At 50.0% G+C, this 19,902-nt stretch overlaps 1 protein-coding gene across 1 annotated transcript in view; it reads left to right on the plus strand.

Annotated features, from left to right (window-relative positions):
* The window catches only part of LOC104409011 (G-protein-signaling modulator 1-like), a gene marked incomplete at its 3' end in the record, with an annotated part of 30,043 nt that extends 17,517 nt beyond the window's left edge, over positions 1-12,526 (plus strand). The window contains exons 10-11 of the mRNA XM_010018777.1: positions 8,814-8,884; positions 12,347-12,526. Of these exons, the coding sequence (XP_010017079.1) occupies positions 8,814-8,884; positions 12,347-12,526 (251 nt within the window). The remainder of the gene's footprint in view (positions 1-8,813; positions 8,885-12,346) is intronic.
* Between the last annotated feature and the right edge of the window lie 7,376 nt (positions 12,527-19,902).

A 19,902-nucleotide genomic window follows, 5' to 3' on the forward strand; every position in this document is an offset into this window, starting at 1 on the left:
TTGCATGGGGGGCTGCCTGGGTTGAAGATTTAGGACTTCTAAAGGATGCCTCCTCATAATCCTTGTATTGATTGTTTACTAAACCTGAGCAACCTCTGTGGTGTGAGCTGTTAAATCAGCAGCACTGATGGGGGGATGAACCTCTGAGTCATTTGGATTTAAACTGAATAATTGAGCCCTCGGTTCAGACTGACCCAGTATTGGCTTTAGGGAGCTTTAAAATCTTCTCAAAGCATCAAGAAGTATTTCAGGTTCTTCTCTCACCCTGGTCTGCACCTGAGCTTCCTTCCCAGCATCCATGTGAAATACAGCAAACTTCTCAGCTCACAGAAAAGGAAATCCTCCACGAGTGGAGGAGGAGATCTTGTGCTAATGAAACTCAGGTTCTTGTTTTATCTTGATGCCAGGGGAGACTGCGAGAGTAGGAAGGGAGAATGAGGAAGAAGCCTGTGGTGAAGAAGGTACAACGTGGCTTTTGGTAAAGCCATGCATTAAATCCAGAGAGCTCTTGTTGTAGGGAGAGCTGACTTTGTCCTTACACAAACTCCTGCTCTGAGCTGGGAAGCCTGAAGTTCCCTTTGGCTACTGTTCCCAGCTCCCGCAGCCATCCCAGCTCTGGTGTGTGCTGTCTGGTTCCCGAATGTGCTTTCCACAGACAGTTTCCTTTGGTAGGCAGTGTGTAGGCAATGCCTATGCTTATGATGCTCTTCTGTCTACAGTATTACTGTTAGGAACAAGATGCCTCTGTTTACTGTCTTCTCTTGCAGCATAGAGCAAGAAAAGGACAAAGAGGAAGAAAGTTCTCTTTCTTACCCAGCTAGAATTCCTTTTTATCTCTTAAAGGTTTCTGTATGGATGCCCATGGTCTGCTTTGGCACTTCTCTGAGGAAGGCAAGGCCAGACCCTCAGCGTGAGCCACCTTCATCTCTTGACTGACCTCAGGAGCCATACTCCTTCCCTTGGCAGCAGGACTGGCCCCAGCCTGGCAGGAACAAGCACTTGGACAACAGACCTTTGCTTAGCAAAGAAGGAGACCTGGCAGCTTGTAGAGACAAAGCTCGTGCATTCAAGTCCATTGTGGCCAGTGTGTTCCAGTAGCTGGAAGTGCCTGGCTGCTGCAAGCAGTGACTGACAACAGCACCCAGGTGGAGGGATCAAGTCCCTCTTAGAGGGTTCTACTCACTGTTTGATCACTGCAAAGCTCTCATGTGTGTTGCTCTTTCTCTGCCCTCCCTGACTCAGCCTGTAGGACACAGCTGTGTAGTTGGGCTTGTCTGGCTGCTGGGGATGTTGCCTAATTACTGCGTGTCACTTTCTAGCTTAAACTCCGTTTTGTTTTGATCTCTGCTTGTTCAACACAAGCTGATAATGGAGGATGGGTGGTCATGAGACTCTGCTCTATACTGGCAGAGACAACCCTGCTCTCAGAAGCAAGCCAGGTGTTCCTGCCAAGCCTTTCCCACTGCTCTTGCATTAGCCCTGAGGCTGTGTGCCTCCTCCCAGCCTGCTCCACCCTCTTCATTTATCTCCCACAAAAGCCTCCTGTCCCCACAACTGTTAATCTGTGAAGCAGACAATTGCCTGGGGGAGGTTATGGTTGTAAGAGGCCACCTCTAACATGGCTTCAAGCTTCCAACAAGCTCCAAGGCTTGTATTTGACTATCTGTCGGGTGTTGCATAATCAGGTGCTCTGCATTGTCTAGATCCTGCAAATACACACCAAAATTCATTCTTTGACCTGAATTGCCAGCGCTCTATTTGCAAGTAAGTTTTATTCCAGCCTTGCTCAGTTAGAGAAAAACTAATGCCCATTGCACATGTGGGGGGAAACTGAAATCAAAGAGGTGCCCAACATCATGACCATTACTAATAGCTGTAAGGCTACAAGATGTAAGATCACCTTGTACTCAAAGATTGCAGCTTTCCTGAGCTACTTCGGGTTTGCTCCCACTGGGGGAAAGTAGCTCCCTGGTGCCGTCTCTGTCTCTGAGGAGGACTTTGCTCCAAGTCTTACCTCATCCACATGAAGGCTCTTCTGGTATGTGGTCCAGGGTGTCTCCTCTTTGCATCTCCCCATCGGAGGAGCCTCTGTGCTGGTTGCTCACCCTGGCTGCAGCCAGCCAGATGTGAAGGGGCTCCTGGGTGCCATGTGGATGTGCAGCTTTGCTGTTATTTGCAGTTGTTCAGCTGTCAGACTGGATTCTGGAGGATGCGAAACGGGTGACATGTGCACAAAGCATCTTCTGCCAAATCAGGCAGATGAGCATCTCGATTCAAAAGTAACTTCTCTTTATTACCACAAATTGGATGTACTTTTTTTAAAGGAACAGTTTTGCCACACAGCAAAAATCCTGCAAAACTGTGATTCTGGAGGTTTTTGTAGCACTTGGATCTGTGTGGAAGGTTGATGTTTTTACTCAGCTGTGTGCCAATGGATATGGCACAGCACAGCAAACATGCTGGAGCCCCATCTTCCCAGCAGAAGGGGTCTCATTCCTGTTGCTTTGGCTCTGACAATGGAGAGCTGAGGCTGGAAGAGCCTCACATTGGGACCAAAGTGCTCCTCAGGAAATCTAATGTGACAGCACACTGAAAACAACGTCCCTGCAGCTTTCCCTGGCCCTTAGCTATGGGTTGAGTTCACTGTTTTCATGTATCCTCTCCCTTCTGTTGCAATCCATATCTACCTGTGGCTTTTGCCTTAACCAGGCAGCCAGAAAAGTCCTTAAATAACTGACAGAGATAAAACTGTCATCCTGACATATCCTCAGAAACAGAAGGGGCCAGAGCTGTCAGGATTCCCCTGCTCCTTTCCTGTCTAAAGGATTGGGTGTAAGCAGGTGGTCTTCCCCATGGATTGACACACAACAGCATGGTGCCAGTGTTTTATGGTGCAGTCATCATAAATAACTGGTATTATTTGCTTTCTCTGGCTAGAGAAAAGTATTGTTCTATCCCAGTAACAACAAGGAAAACAAATGCCAGCATTTATCATGCAAGTGCTGGCAATAATAGAGGTCAAGTGGATTTATAGTGCCAGAATCCATTATGTCTTTGAAGACTAATTAAAACATTAAATGAGATGCTTGTCCTACCGGAGGCTGCTTTTTTCCCCCTCCTCCTTCCTTTTCTTGCTGCTGTGCTTGCTTCCCCCACTTCCCTGCTGTAATAATGGAGCATGAGCTTGGCAAAGCTTTCCTGATTAGATGTCAGCAGCGTATGATTTGAGGTGGTCTGTGAGCATTTGGATTGCTGGACCGTATCTCCACTGTCACCTCTGAGCTGGGGAGGTTTGCAGACCTGTCTTTAACCACAAGCAACTGCCCAGAATCAAGGTTCTGAACTGCTGGGATCTGTATAGACGGGGGGAGGCAGTGTCCTGGGCTGGTCAAGTTGGTATCTCTCAGTTAATACAGGTAGAGAGAGAACTGACCTTTTCATGTAAATCTTGGCTGTATAACCTTTCCCCACTGCTCATCTTTGGAGTCCACTGTCAGGTTTAATTCTGCTTCCTCTGGTACAGCCACCCCAGAGGGATACAGCATGTTCCCAGCCTGCAAATAGAACTGTCGCTTGATCTGCACCGGGGGGTTCGCTTTGTCTCAAGCAGGGATGGAGTAGGCAGCTCTCCAAGCTGCTGGAGATGGGGGAGAGCCTTGGAGTTATCAAAGCACATGTCAGCTTGATGAGAGCTCCTGGCAGGGCTCCCTGAGTCGCTGCTACACATGCTCTGCTCGATCTTGTCAACTGCACTCTCAGGAGCACTGCTTAGATATAGAATCATAGAATAGTTAGGTTTGGAAAGGACGTTAAGATCATCTAGTTCCAACCCCCCTGCCATGACCAAGGACATCACACACTAAACTATGTCGCCCAAGGCTCTGTCTAGCCTGGCCTTGAACACCTCCAGGGTTGGAGCATTCACAACTTACTTGGGCAACCCATTCCAGCATCTCACAACCCTCACTGTGATTAACTTCTTCCTTAGATCTAACCTACAGTTCCCCTGTTTAAGTTTAAAGCCATTACCCCTTGTCCTACCACTAGAGTCCCTAATGAAGAGTCCCTCCCCAGCATCCTTGTGGGCCCTCTTCAGATACTGGAAGGCTGCTATAAGGTCTCCACGCAGCCTTCTCTTCTCCAGGCTGAACAGCCCCAACTTACTCAGCCTGTCTTCATACGGGAGGTGCTCCAGTCCTCTTATCATCCTCGTGGCCTCCTCTGGACTTGCTCCAGCAGCTCCATGTCCTTTTTATGTTGAGGACACCAGAACTGTGCACAATACTCCAAGTGAGGTCTCACAAGAGCAGAGTAGAGGGAGACTGTCCATAGAGAACAAAGCTGCTCACACTGTCTACCCAGCTTTGCTATGCTGCAAATGTACAGGGCATGATCCCATCATTATCCCGTGATAAAACACTTCCTGGTGTGTTCTGTGGCTACATCTCGCTTTGTAGCAAGGCACTGCTAAAGAACTTTTGCTACATGAGCATTTCTCCTCTAATTGCGCCTTGAAAACTAAAGACTTCCCTTGGTTTTTAAGGTTTTCTCTTCCCTCCGGAGGCACACTGATCCTGCCCTTGCAGGCAGTGTGGAGCTGGGGCCAGATCCCAAGGGAACAGGAGAAGAATGGGTGGAAGATGCTGTGCTTGCTGCATGTGCCATGTCAACTCTCTGGTTTAGCTTCTCTCTCAGACGTGCAGGGCCTGGTATAATTCTGCTCAAAATGAGCTTAAAAAGCCCAAGGAAGGTATGGAGCGTGCACTGCCAAACACCTGGCCCTGAAAAGAGACTTTAAATGAAGGTTCCTGTATCCATGTTGTCACACATAGTGCAAGGATGTGCAGAGGGGCCATCCCCATCTCTGACACAGAGAAAGCGGATGGGTCTAGGTGCATGTCTAACATGGATATGTTGGGTTAGTGTCCCAAAGGCAGAAGATTAGGGAGTGTTTATGAGGTGGGGGATGTGAGTGAGTTGGGGGAAGCAAGAATGTCTTATCTGCAGGCAGACCAGCGCATGCATCGCCCTCAGCTCTATTGCAGTGCACTTCCCCCTCCCTGGAGTCCATTGCTCCGTTCCAGGGAGGGGGGTGACTGCTTCATCCAGTTTAAAATCACAAGAATGTGAAAACCGTTAAACACACCCCAGCACCAGCAGTAAAATAAACCCCCCTTGGTTCATGGGGGGGGAGATTGTTGAAAAAAACTATTTAAAAAAGAGCCAGCAAACCTGAGCAGTGAAAAGAACAACATCCGAGGAGCTGCAGGAAAACAGGGCATGAATACAGCCAGTCAGGAGTGCTGCTCAGCTGATGTTCACAAGAAGGTTTCAACTTGCTCTATTAGAGACCTCAGTAAACCTTAAAGACAGAGAGAGCATTTAGAAATGCCCCTGAGGTTTTCCGTTGCTCTGCAATGAGCTTGGTAAACATGCCAATAAATACTGGAAAGGGAGGAAAAAACCTTCCAGAGGAACAGACCCGGGTTTTCAGCTGCTCAGTCCGTTGCATCTACAGCTGCTGCTGTTGATCTGCGCTGGGGCAAAAGAGGCAGTTGAACTTTTGCAGAGGATTAGGCAGTGCTGCAGGTATTTCTGGGAAAAATAACTCGGAGGAGCCTGGAAGTTACGTCTGGAGCTATCTGAGGGAATGTCCTGGTCGGAGACAGAAAGTTAAGGGGACTCCTGTCGTGGAGTGCTTGTGAGTATGGAAATCTCTCTGCTCTTAGAAGATGAATGTGTGGAGGCTCCTGAGCCTGTCTGTGTGGAGTAAAGAGGGCAAGCTCCAGGCGTGTGGTGGGACTTGCTGCCTGGGTGGATCTGGTTTACCATAGCCCTGACTGATAGTAGCCTCTTAATCCTTTTAGCTGCTTGTTTTAATGGTGCTGCTTGCTCCACCAGCGGGACAGCTCGCGGTGAGCAGGATGGCAGGGCCAGTGCTCAGTCCCGGTGCCACTTGTGTCGTCTTTGGGAAGAAAATAGCTGAGTTGATGATTCTATGAGTTGGGTGGCTCAGAAGTTGGGTTTGTAACTCCCAGCTTCTTCCCCTCTCAACTCAATTGAATGTGGAATCCACAGGGTAACAGAGGAGCACCAGCATCAAAACAACTGAGGAAGACAAATTGTGCTGCGTGCCCTAATTGCCGGGGCAGTCTCAGCTGACTGCGTTATTAAATTAACAAAGGGAAGGCAGGTTTTCTCAGAGCAGAGATTAATGCTTTCTGGCCAGCAGTTTAATGCTATTGCAAACGTACAAAAGCACCTGAGGACGGAGGTGTATAATTAACGACTCTTGAGCCTGTTGGCAATGATGGGTGTTTATCTAATCAGGCACATTTGGCTCCTTTCTTGATTTCCTGGAAGTGGCTGTTAAAAGCCGCTGTGACGCACACTCACTTCCAGGTGCTGGCTTCACCTCTTGGGCATTGCTTTGAAACCCAAATGTACCAGCTGATGGAGTGGTTGTAGGTGGCTTTTATTCCCGACCTGCCTCACTGCTCCATGCAGAAGACTCTAGGTTATTCAGAGGGAAGCCAAGAGCAGCCGTAGCCATGTCCTGAACGTGCTGATGCCCACAGGGAGCGCAGGGGAGCGATGGGAGCTGGGTGTAGGGCTTGTGTGTCCCACTAAGCTGGTGCAGGGCCTCTGGTTATGAGCTCTTGGTCCTCTCAGCTGAAAACTCATATCACTGGTGCCCTGTGGGAGCGTAATCTTGGGTGGCATCTAGGGCATGGAAGGGGAGTCCTGTATGGAGTGAAGCTGTGTCTCTGGCAGGGCAGTGGGTTGTGTCTGCCCACTGAGAAGGATGCAGCTCTCCCATCTTATGGGGCTTGATCTTTTCAGCTGTCTTCATGGCTGAGTGCACATCCGGCCTGTGGTGATGGATGTGTTCAGCTACCAAATAACCCAAACCTTTCAGTGGTATCCAACAGCATGAGCCTTTCCCAACCTGCTCACTTAACACAGGTTTGTAAACATGAGCTACCTTAGATAAGATCTTAGTGAAGATAAGTGAAGGCTGAAACAAGAATGGTAAGATCAAGACTTCTGCCTGCTTTGTGGAGGGCAGCAAAGTCCTTTCTTCCTGCCTGCTCCAAAGGGATGCAGCCCCTTGTCTGAACCCCCGCCAATGTCAGCAGCATTCGCTGACCTTCCGGGATCAAATCCTGTTGTTACTGAGCTGCTGCCAAGTGAGCAACTGGATTTGCCCTGCAGAAAGGGGAGAGTTTGGAAGAAACGACGGCTGCTTGTTGTGTTTTCCTTGCTCTCTGTGTATCCACATCAGTGTTCTGGGCCTGATGTCAGTCCCTTCTGGACCCAAAGCCTGGTAATCGTTTTGCTGGTTTGAGTCTTTATGGCTGTAAGAATAAATCACTTTAGGGGAGCGAGGGGCAGTGAAACGAACTTTAGGTCATTTATAACTGAGATGTGATATATGTGCATGACCTTTAGTGATAGTCCCAGCTGATCTGAGCTTGTCTCATGTCTCATGAAGCTGAGCGAGGCTGAACTTTCCAAAGCAGCAGTGTCTTTGGAGCTGGTACAGTTTAGATACAGCTCTGGTCACATTTGGAGCCCTGGCTGAGCTGGATGTGTGTCAATGCAGGAATCTCTGCTATACCTGGTGGCTTTTCCATTTAATCCCAATGTTCTGCTTAAAGTATTGACTTGGTTTCTGAATGTTGTGCTTTCTCTCTCATCAAGTTTGTCCAGTGAGCAGCTTGGTGGCAGCCTGGTTAGAACAGGGTCTGTGGGAGATGCTGTAGCATAAGCAGTGGTGCTGGGAACAGGGGAATCTCTAGGTTTGGTGAGTTTGCTGTTGCAGGAACCACACAAAGCTCTGTGGTTTCTGTTCTCAGGGCGATGGGTTTCAATTCACATGCATTCATTCACCCTCCCCCAGGGTTTCCCCTGAAGCTTGGAAGTTGTCATGGGACCTTGAGGTGACAGCTTTGGCTGCTGCTGTTGGGCATCATGTGGTGCTCAGCTAAACGGAACCTTCCAGAAAGATCAGGGAAGGAGAGTGGAGGGACAGAAGTTCTCCCTTTCCCACCCAGGCATGGTAAAGACATCCCATTTTGTAAACCCTGGCTGTTAGTGAGCAAGGCAACAGCAGCTGAAAGCAGGTTGGAGGGAGGAAGGGAGGTAAAAGAGAGTTTAGGAAGCAGGGATCAGAGCTGAACTGTGTTTCACCCACTCTGTTATTGCTGGAATGAAATCTCAGATAACTAGCATGAATCCTGCCAAATTTTGATTCCTCTGTCAGGTTCAGGGCAAGGTTTTGCTCCCCTTAAGGGTGAGCCTATGACAGAAAATATTTGCCCCTTCACTTAGTTTTCTAGCCCTTGTGACTGTAGAGAAAAGCTCAAAGCTGCATCCCAGATACATTCTTTAAGTTAGAAATATGAAGCAACAAATCCACAGATGTATGAAACTGTGGCTTTGTTCTCACTTTGCTCCATGCCAGTCCCATGACTTTTATGGTTTAGAGGGGGGTCTGTAACTCCTGAATTCCAGAGACCTCGTTTGAGGTCAGGGTTGTAGTATGACACCGCTACTGGCCTGATAGCAAAAGCTTCCCACCGCCCTTGCTGCTGCTGACTGTGCTGTGATAGCATCTTGAAAAGACCCAAAACAATAGAGCCCCCCCCCCTCCATGTGAATCTCAAGGACAGCACAGCTGCAACATCCCGTCCCTTTGACTTTGTAGTTAACGGGAGTGGAGGATCTGCCACGCTTTGAATTTTATCTGTGTGACATTAGTGCTGTCAGTGAGTGACACCCTCCTGATGTGAGAGTGCGTTGTTTTGCAGGAGCCAGGCCAAAGAGACTCCAAAGGAACAGCATGGACAGCTTAGACCTCCTGAAGTTCCCTTCTGAAAAGGTAAGCAAAGATGTCTGGCCTCGAAGATGAGGTATCAGTAGGAATCTGTAATGGCTTCTTGACTGGCTTCATTTGCAGGGAAGTATGCAATTAGCAGATATCATTGGAGTCAATGGGATTAACCAAAGAGGGTTTCTAGAGAGCTTGGAGGAGAGGAACAGCTGGTCTGACTGAAAAGGCACTTAACTGAAAGCTGAAAAAGCCACTTCTGTGCTTTTTTGCAAAACCAGGCCTTCGTTGAGAGGATAATTGTTAGCATTTTAGCCCCTTTAGTGGCTGGTGGCAAATCTTGGTGCAGAGTGCTGCTCAAAAAAAAGAGAGGGTAGAAGCAGGAGCTGGTGTGTTGGAGGAGGCAGAGGGGTTTGCTCCAAGGAGCTCTTAAGGATTCCTTCTGCTCCGGTTCACTGCTGGCAATGACAGACCCAGGCAGCTCAGCATTTTCTGTGTCCCCATGGCAAAGGCTGTTTCTACATTGGAGGCTCTGAGCCTTTCCACACACAGGGATTGATTGAACTTCTCAGGAATCCTGCACAGGATCGCTGGGTCTGCCCATTGCCATGGGGCTTGCGTATGCCCTTTCCCAGAGGAGGTGGCCATGCGGGCAGCTGTGCTCCGCTTTTGGGAACATCTTTGGCACAAATAATGTTCCTTCATCCAGTGCTTTCCAGGCAGAGCTCTCCAGAGTGTCCCAGGGAGTGTTTCCTCTCTTACAGGAGTGTCACAGAGAGAAAAAACTTGCCCAGGTTGCAGGTAGGTGCAGTCAGTGGGAAAAAACCTCAAGCTTGCACCCATTTGAGTGCCTAAACCTCCCAGTAAGCACTGGGAGGCCCAGACAAAAGCTTCTTCCTGAATTAACTCTTCCTGGGAGCTAGATGCCAAACATATTTATGTGGTTTTGTTAATTATTGCAACTGCCCGCTGGCCATTTTGGCTCTGATCTGCTTTAACCCACTGACTCCAGCTCCAGGGTTCTGATAGTGGCAGGGACAGTGATGCCCAGTGCCAGGGACGTTCGATTGTGTACCCTCATCACAGCAGCACAGCCCAGAGGACAGGCAGGGAGAGTTTTGCTGATGTGTGATCTGCTGTTAATGCTGCTGGTTTCCTACTCTTTCCTGTAAAAGCTGAACCTCGTGCAGTAATTCAGGCAGGGTTATGGGATTTCAGGGATTTCACAGGGAGGATGGAGTAAATGGGGCTGTGGGTACTCTGTGGAGTCAGACATGAGTAGTCCTCTTCCTCCTGCAGTGATACTGTGGGGTGCATGCAGGTTCACCTCTCCTTCTAAAAGTGCTTTGGATGCAATTCCACTTCCTCTCTCCTACTGTGGCTCCCAGGAAGAGGTGATTACAGTCATGGGAGAGGGTTGTTGGCTTCAAGCTTGCTAAGGTGAGGAATCAGTCAGTGGAGTGAACTGTGATCTCTCCAGCACCCTCTCAATTATTGTCTCACTCTCTGCCCATCATCTGTGCCAGACACAGCCTTCAAAGTCCTCAGGAATCCCACAGCCACTCAGGCCAGGAATTCTTGCCTAATGCCTCTGCACAGAGCCACGTGTCTGGGCAGTGTATCTCCAGAAGCACCCATGTCTGCTCTGAGTGCCTCAGCAGATAGTGAAAATGGTTCTTCCCTTATCATCCTGCTCTCTGCAGCCTGTGCTTTATTCTTTGTTTTGAGTTTCTCTGATTTTAGCTCCCAGCCATTGATTCCTGTTTATTCCTCTCTCTGTGAGACTAAAAATCTCTTCATCACATGCTGGTTTTTACCCTGAAGGTTCTTACTTGCTGTAATTGAGTCATCTATTCTTTTTGTCATGAACTAAGTGGTTTGAGGCTCTAACTAAGGCAGTAAGGTCGTTGTAAGGTAGCTTCTTTCCAGTTCTGAAATACACTTCTGTAGTTGCTTTCCAAAATGCTGAGGCCAGTCTGGCTGCAGTTGATGCCATCAATAGCATTTAGGGGAATGAATCTCTCCTTACTCCTTCTTGATATTCCTGTTTGTATTGCAAGGAATGGAAAAGCCATTTTGGCTACAGCATTTCATTGTGCTGCTGGTGTGCTGTGACTGCAGATCCTGTTCAGTATTGTTGGTTCTTTGGTCTATGTGCCTTTAAGTCCCAACATCTTGGGCCATCTCCTGGGCTTCTTTCTCCTGTCTGTGGTTGCTGCAGTGAGGACACCCTGGGGCATCCCCTCAGTGCCATGTGTGTGTGATAACGGGTGGTTTGCAGCCTGGAAGGGCTGAAGCCCAAGGCATCAAGCAGGTTTGGGCACTCAGTTCCCAGCAGTTAGATGTAAAGTGCCTTGTGCCTTTAGTAAGTGACTTTGGAGCTAAATGCTGAATACTCCTGGTGCTTCTGTAGCAGGGCCTCATCTGCGTGACAGCAGTAATGAGGCTGTTATGATAATACAGGCAGGGCCATTAAACTTGAGTCTTTTGACAGAGAAGGGATAGAGTTGTGTGTGTCTTATGGGAAACGGGTGAGAAAGGGGGAGTCAGGCATGGGGCAGGGCCTGGAAAAGCGAAGTGAGGGGCTGCAGTGGGAAGAGACATGCAGCCTCTGTCACCTCAGTTTCCTCGTGCATTATAGAGGGGCGATCATCCTGTGTTTTATGTCTGTGGGAGCACTGAGCATTTAAGAGAGCAAAGGAGGACAGCAGGGAGAGAACAGGGGATGGCTTGTAATTGTGTGCTGCAGTTAGTCATGTTAGCCTGCAGCCCCCACGTGCTTCTGGTGCATGAGAAAAGAGCAGAATGGGGTTCCAACCATCCATGTTAATCAGCCTTTTAGGAAGCTGTTGGGTAAGGGCCCTACTTGCTGAAGACAGTGGGAGACACTGAGGCAGACAATGCTCTGTCTGTGCTGGGAGCCAAATCCTAGAGGTGGGAAATGTTGTGGAGCATCCAGAATAGCTGTGTTCCCTGGGGCATGGTCGGGTTATCCATGGTTTGGTGTAGGTTGCTGCCTGGCTGGGCACTGGGTAGAAGTGAAGATACAGCAAGTGGAGGGACTTGTGCCAACGGTTTGGTATCCTGGGCAAGATGAGCTGGCCACTGCTTAGAAGAGGTTTTTGAGTGTGGTTGCCAGAAATCACTAGTGGCAGTGACTGCTTCTGGACCTTTCATCCATCATCCCCATCCCCATAAATAAACCAGCCATGCTTCTACCTGCATACCTGGGCTTATAAGAGGATGCTACTTCTCCCTGGCTTCTTGTGGAGAAGTTGACTACTGTGCATTGCTTGGGTGGTGCTTCCTCTCCACTCATTAAAACCATGTGGTGTAAAGACAGACAGAATGTCCTCACTCAGCCCTGCACGTGAGGAGTGTCAGCTCACACCACCTGAACTGCACATGAGCTTCTTGCTTCTGTGTCCCCCGTTCTGTGGATACTTGCCAACAGATCTCCACGTAAACCAGAGGCAGGCGATTTGAGCAATGACTGTTTCTTGCTTTCCCAAGGACCAGAATGGGGACAGCCATCATGTGGGAGACCTGAAGATCTCGGGAAAAGAGTTCTTGTCATTGCCTGCGAGGTCAAAGAAATACCGGGAGCACCACTCCAGTTCCGAGAGGAAGCCCCGCGGGTCAAGTACCTCACCACTGGATGCCAGCGAGGTCCGAGTCCAGGTCTCACAGTCGGTAGGAAGATGATGTTTTTCCTCCAGTACTGAGCTGGGGGTTTCTTACAGCGTGTTAGTTCTTATACCGTGTTTGTTCTTACCTCATTTCTAACCTGCTATGGGGGCAGTGGCGTGGCCTGTTGGCTGGAACACAGAGCCTGCATCTAGCTCTGCTGCTGACTGTTTGGGCAACTACAGGCAAATCATTCTGCTTTTTTGAACCTCCATCATGAACTAGTTTATGAGAGCTTGATATTTAGTGGTGCTATTTGTAACCTTCTCTTGAGGGACAGGAGCCTAGAGTTGGGACTGTCAGGATGTGATCTTCAATTCCAGAAGAACACAGTAATTGGGACCCCTTGCTTTGTGTAGCCTGACTTGACCAGCACCCTGGGGTCCATGTGGAGCAGGCTTGTTGCCTTCAAGAAACAGAACCCTTTTCAGTTTTTTTGACGAGCAATGAAAAATGCCGATTCCATTGCCAAATCTGGGAGCTTAGCTACTGTTCCCTCTCATGTCCTGATCACATTGATGGTCTCCAGAGTGGCAATGTGCAGAGTGGGCTCTTTGAATGAGAGATGATGCAAAATCATTGTCTAGGAGCTTCTCTTTGGAAGCAAGTTAGGTGGAGCAGGCTTCCTGAAGAGAAGAAGCTGGCAAGAGGAGCTGGCTCTGGTGTTAGTGTTTTGTGGGTTAGTGGCATGCAGCAAGTCCTGTGTTGGTGTTGAAGAGCTCTGACTCAGTCTGTGCTTGGCTCCCCAGAAGGTGGTGGGGATTCGTGTCCTGGAAAGCTCTCCATGGGCCTTTTTGATGTCTTTAGCTCTTTGTTAGGCTGTTATCTTCTGGTTGTGTTGATGTTTATGTTGTGATACATGGCAAATACAATGTGCTGGGGAGGTTTCCCACAGCTGTGTTGGTTTTGTTCTCAGTCCTCGAGACAGGGATCACACCCACAAAGGATGGCATCTGTCTGGATCATGGGAGGGGATTTTGAGACATCAGAACGTGGTGATCTCAAGCGAGAAGACCCAAGTCCTGAGCTTGGTCTTGCCAGGAGATATGGAGCATAACAACAGAGATTTAATGATTGCATGAGTGCTTGAGAGTACTTGGGCTCTTGCTTTATCCTGAGACTGTAACAGTATCACAGTCCTGTGATCATGCAGTGATTCCAGATGGAATAAATCCAAGCCAGGAAAGAGAGACCTATTTTTTCCTGGCATTTAAGAAAAGCAAAATAAACTATTTTCATGCTGGGTAAGAAAGGGTCTGAGCTGCAGAGCTTGGGATGAAGCGTGTCTGTAGAAAGGGGATGCTTCAAGCACTCAGTCCTTTGTTCCTGGCCTGTGGGTCATGGGGAGAACACATCCTGCTGTACCTGTGTGCGTGTGCGTATGTACGTATCCTCTTCTGACCACAGACATTCCTGATTTTCAGTTCTCTGGCCACTGGAGACAGGATCTTTACACCAGCTGGGTTTTTTTTTTAGACTTCTCTGAGTTCATTCTTCATTCCCAACAGTGCTTATGGAAATGGTCTAATAGGAAAAGCATTTCCTACTGCTCACCGGTGCAAACATGATCACTGAGAAGGAAAACAAAGCTCATCTGAGCCAGAAAGGAGACAGCAGCATGGGGGCATCCAAGGCAATAGAAAGGCGGAAAAAAAACCCCACTTGTGCCAAAAATAGCCTTGTATTTTTAACTCAGACATTCAGCCAGGAGCCAAACAAAAGCCACACTCTGTCAAGAGCAAGGCAAAAAGCATTCCTCAGGGTGTAGCTGTGAGCACATAGGCTGTGTCTAAGAAAAGGCCCCGTGGGACATTGCCAACCACTATGACCTCTCGAGAGTGAGTACACATGGGGTTTTGGTGAATGTCCGTGAAAGAGAAGTGAAGACACGGGGACACAAACCCAGAGGCAGGAGGTGCCTCTCAGACACCGGGGTTTGTGCTGTCTTGACTGGTGGAATTGTGTGTGAGCAGGCGAGGGATGTGCTGCTCCTCCCATCCTTCAGGGGTGGGTGATCACCCAGCAGGGGCTCATAGGGGTGCAAAGGGGTGGCTCAGGCTCTACCCAGCTGCTGCAGTCATCTGCTTTGCCTGGTTGTTCTCCTGGGGCCTCTTCCCTGTGTGCCCTGACTTTGCACTCTGTCTGTCTGTGTGTTAGCTCCCCACTTGCCCTGGATTTGTGAGCTGAGCCCTGAGAGTCCGTTCTCAGCTCAGTTCCCAGGCACGCCTGGTGCACACAGCATTGGAACAGAGTGGAGTGAATTCAACAGGATACACGGGGCAGCAGCGTGTGGAAAAAAAATGACATCTTCCTCCTTGCAGGCACTGAACGTCTCAGTTTATGCCCAAAAAGAATAGATCAGGGCACGCTGCAGTGCTTCTGGCTGGAAGAGAAGGGCACTTGCCTGTCTTGTGTTTTACAGAATGCCCCTTATTTGATACCTGATGGTCCATTGTCCATATCCCATAAAAGTGACAGTGACAAGTGGTTTATTGGGTTTTCTTCAGGCCAGTAGCTCCACAGAGTTACACAGCTTGTGTATAGGGCTTGTGTTCTTCGTAGGTGAACGCTCAGAGTGGCAGAGGGGAGTTCAGGTGTATTTTGGTTGTGTTGGTGCTCAGCTGGCAGATGTACCAGCCTGAGCTTGTAGCATAGACCAGAACATTTAAAGCCAATGTCATCTTGCCAAAAGCAAAGCAACCCATTGCCTTGAGTTCTGCTTTTGTCCCTGTCTGTTGGGGCTACCTGGGCTGTGTCAGGCTGTTGTAGGGGACTGTGGGTGGGCTTTTTTAAACACTGTAATTCCCATCCATGGGAACCTTTTTAGTCAAACGTAACAAACCCCACACAGGATGGGAGAGAAGCTTTCCCTGGTCAGGCTGTTGAGACCAGAATCCCCCCAGATCCCTCATTTTGCGAATGCTCAAAGCAAAAATCCTCTTTAATCCATCAGTAAACAGCGAGTCCTTAATTAGAGGTGAGGTCTAATGATTGATCTAAGATGCTTTTATGGGATGCCACAATAGCTGCTGTCCCACCAGAAGGTGTGACCTCAGACTGTTCACATGGTGCCATGTGCTGCTCTCCCACAGTCATTTTGCAGGGGGAAACTGAGCCTGTGTGCAGGGATGCTCGGGAAAGAACCTCATCCCAGGACTCCCAGGCCCCAAGCCGAGTGTTGTAATCCCTGGATGAGTCCTGCTGCCGACACAGCCACCAGCCTCCTTCCGGAGGGGCCTTGTGCAGCAGCAGGTCCCTGGCACAGGGAGGTCCCGTGGGTGCGGTGCCTGAGTCAGAGCTCCCGGGTTCACTGCCCATCTCTGCCTCTTGTTTACCTCCCTCTTCCCCATCTGTGCGGTGGGGTGATGCTGCTTCCCTGCCTACCCTGGGGAGGTTACAGAGGCGTGATGATGGCTGTAAAGCTGTTTGAGCTTTGGATAGCAGGATCTGTGGTGGTGTTATTAGCATTGGTGGGGATGATGCTAATTACTGAGCTGCTGGGAAACTCCCCATGGGAGGAGGCGGGAGAGGGAAAAGGAGGCGAAGTGAGCTCGGGATGGAGAGGAGCCTGGCCCTGCTGGCAGCTCTGTCAGGCCCTGGGAGAAGGGCTCAACCTGTTGGCAGAGCCGTGGGGATGCTGGGATGGATGGGAGAAGCCATGGCCCAGCTGCTGCGTAAGGTAGGACGCGTGCCAGGGCCCGTGGCAGGTCCCTCCGTGCGGTCTGGACCTTCCTGCTGCTGCTGTGCAGGACGCTGGTGTTGCACACAATGGAGAGCTCGTGCAGGAGGGGCAAAGAGATGGGCTTCCTTACCCCTCCCCTGGCCACGTGAGGTGAGGGACCAGCGCTGCCTGGCCTGGGGCATGGGAAAAGGCAGCGTCCCCTCACCTTTGAGGTCAGGTCTGGAGCTCCCATGGGAATACTTAGAGCTGTGAAACAGAGCAAAGGTGGGTTTGGTCTGGGAGAAGCAGGTGAGGGTGTGAAGTGTTTGGTCACATTTTCTCTCTGTTGCAGCCAAGCCCTGAGCAAAAGTAGCAGCGTTAGAGCTCGGTTCCTGTGCCTGCAGTTGTGGGTGGCCAGATCCGAGTGCTCCTTGGGACTTGTGCACTGCACACCTTGAGTTTCCTCTCTTTTAAAAGGAACATCAAAGCAGAAGGTTTTGTACCACGTGAAGCTTGCAGACATCAAAGGCTTGCTCATAAGTTTAACCTCTCTGCTCTGCTGGGGAGAAGGTCATAACGCTCCAGCTCTCAACTGACTCGGTAATTGTGTTTTAGAGGGTTACTAGAAGGATGGGGTTTTCCTAACACTTCAGGCAGGTTGTGTGTCCCTTAGAAAGAGCAGCCACGGTGGAAAAAGGACAGGATCCATGGAGGAAAGGGGCTGTGTGTTCCTGTGTGGTGAGGGGCGGGGGACCTGCCCCGGTTCTGGCCTTGAGTTTAAAATCAGCAGCAAGCTAAAGTCTCTGAGGTCAGTGGGACTGTGCATGTGCCAGAGTTCAAGGACTAAAGCAGTTTATTGCATCAGGATCCAACAGCTGGAGCAAAACCATGGAAAGAGGTAAGGATCAAACCCAGACCTCTCCCCTCCTTGGAGATCTGTGCTCTAGAAATGGTCCTGTTCATATGGACTCTCCTCTTCCCAGTGCATCAGCTCGAGGGAGTGCTTCCTCACTCTTCAAACCTGTCCTCAGCAGAGACCATTTATAGTCAAGAGAAAGAGGAGCTGTTTGATTGCGGTGATGACTTGCAGAGATGGGTTGCTGATGTATTTAGACACTGAACAATTTGCAAACATGCTGCATCGCCAAACATTCCCTAGGACAAATGTTTTCATAAGACTTTTTTTATGATTACGGTGAGAAACAACCATGAAGGAAGGGAAAGTTGTGTAAATCGTACTTCCCACCCCAAAGGCAGGTTGCCAAAGCAATTCTGGTGGCTTTCTCCCTCATGATGTACAAGCAGATTGTCAGGTCACGGTTGACCCTCTGCCTGGCTCTGTCCTGGTGTCACTGGGCAGGGAGCAGAGCTGGAGGGCAGCATGGCACAGCGGGCAGGGAGGTCCTCCTGTCCCTGCTGCATCATATGTTGTCCAGGCAGTGCAAGGATTTTAGGTGCCCCCATCCATCCCCTGTGGCTTCCCTGTGACCTGCAGAACTGGCCGGATGGGTGCTGGAGTGCGATGATAAACACAGCATCAGGGGCTTCCTCTCAGATGCTTGTGCTCTGGCCCCAAACCATCCTTCCCCTGGCTTTCTTGTGTTGGTTGAGAGATGAAGCTGGTACTTCCTTGCAGTCCCTCAGGAGCTTGAACGCTGGGGGTTGCAGCCTTTGCTGCTCTGTGGGGGCTGGGTGTGCATCTTCCCTCTCCTTTAAGATGAGGCAGCCTCTTTGCCTCATTGATGTGTAAACTACTGCAGCGCGAGGGCAGTGCAATGCACACCCTCCTGTGTCCCGCAGCCTCTGTGGTTCGCTTTGCTGCATGGGTGTAATTATGCCATTATTGTTGGTCAGACTTTCTGGTGTAAACGTGCTCAAAGAATCCAACAGGAGGGGGGAGAGGAAGAGAGAAGCTGGAGCCAGGGAGAGGGAAGGCAGCTGCTGCTAAATTTAAGCCTGTTCCTATGACACCTGGAGGCTGCTGTGCTGGTGTCAGTCCCGTTGGAGCTGAGCAGGTAAACACTGAGCTGTGGCTTGTTCTTGAAGTGCTTTATCTTCCTGTTCAGATTGTGGAACCTGCTGTAGTGCTTTGGGCAGACACAGACCCAGGAGAGAGGCTGCACTGACATATTTCCTAGCTTGGAGGCAGGATGTGCTGGAAAACTTTCTGGATGGTGTGAGCCTGACAGGTACCAGGAGGCTATTCCACGGATTTTGGGCTGTTCGGAGAAGCAGCCACTGATCTGGTTGCCTCCCCAGAGTCATCCTAAATTATGAGACCTTTCTTTCCATATGTCTGTACGAGTCTCTTTGTTAAGCTCTAGAGCCCTTCTTTTCCTTAACTCCTCTGGCTCAGGTGGGCTGGTTGCATGGATGCTGCACGAACCAGGAGAGATTTAGTGAATGCTCTCCCAAGTCTTAGAGGTACAATAGCAGAGCCAGACACTCTTGTGAGCATTGCAGTGCAGAACCCTGACACATGCTGTGCCTTGCTGGGACTTCGGTGCTAACATGGGAAGCAGGGAAATGCACAGATAGATAGAAAACCTCTGCAAAGTAACTGCACAGAGGTGGTGGGGGGAGGCAACAGCTTCTGGCTTGTGCTGCCTCTGCTGCATTCATTGCCTCAGAGGTAAATTATCAGTTTCTTCTTTAAATATTAACAGCTGCCAGGTAATGAATTCCCCCTCTCTGTTTTATAATGGCACTAAAATTGGGATTTGCCTTGGTTTTCTCTGTAATTATCCAATGAGAGCATGTGAGTGAGAGGGAGGCATGGCAGCACTGGGCCTCGCAGGCTTTGCTGCAGGTGAGCATCGTGCCTGGGGGACTGAACCCAACGGGCAGCTCTGCTGTGTGGGGCTGGGGCTGCACAAGCAGCTACATGAGGCTTATGGTACCACGATCCTTCATGAAGTTACCTTTTCGCATGCAGAGGGGTGGGTTTGGGAAGGAGGCTGGCATACACAGCTGGAGTAAGAGTCAGAATTACCTGCCAGGCTCCTCAGGATCTCATGGAGGAAAAGCTGGTCCTGGCGAGGTGTGGTTGGGATGGGAGAGCGTGTGGGGAGGGAGCAGCATCCTCAGCAGGGAGAGGTGAGGCAGGAGCTGTCCTGGTCCTCCAGAGCACTGGGGCCAGATGCTGAGCTTGTCTGTCTCTGGGCATCCCCTCCTCTCCGCGAGTGGCAACTCTGTGACTTGAGGTTTGGTTTTGTGAGAGACCAGCTGCCTTCAGAGGGCTGTGCGCGGTTCCCTGCGCTCTGCTGCCGAGAACAGCCCATGTTGTGCCAGCCCATGGCTTTCCCTGGCTTATGTGGGTGGCCAGAGGAGAATTCCTTAAAATCACCCCTGCAGGGTCCGAAGTGGGAGTCCAGAGACTCTGCCTTGCATGCCTTGGGTGAGATGCAGCAAGCTGCCTGCCTTCATTTGAGAAGCAGCCATCACCTCTTCTGCCTGCAGGTTTTGCTTAGGAGCAGGTTACAGGCAGTGGCTGGTTTTGCAGCCAGGTCCCAGGGGTGTCTCTGCTCAGAACAATGGGCTCTTCAGCACCAAGGAGACTCAGATGATGCTGGTTCTGTTTTGGAAAGGTGACCACTCTGCTGCAGAGTCCCTGAAGGTGCTGTGAATGGCTTTGATATTTCATAGTTCTGCTCCTAGAGCTGCCCTTGCAGTGTCCTGCCCACATTTTGCTCTGAACAGAAGCAAGGCAGAGGTATTGCTG

This window comes from Nestor notabilis, unplaced genomic scaffold (assembly GCF_000696875.1).
Source record: "Nestor notabilis isolate BGI_N333 unplaced genomic scaffold, ASM69687v1 scaffold24507, whole genome shotgun sequence".
Taxonomy (NCBI): Eukaryota; Metazoa; Chordata; class Aves; order Psittaciformes; family Psittacidae; genus Nestor; species Nestor notabilis.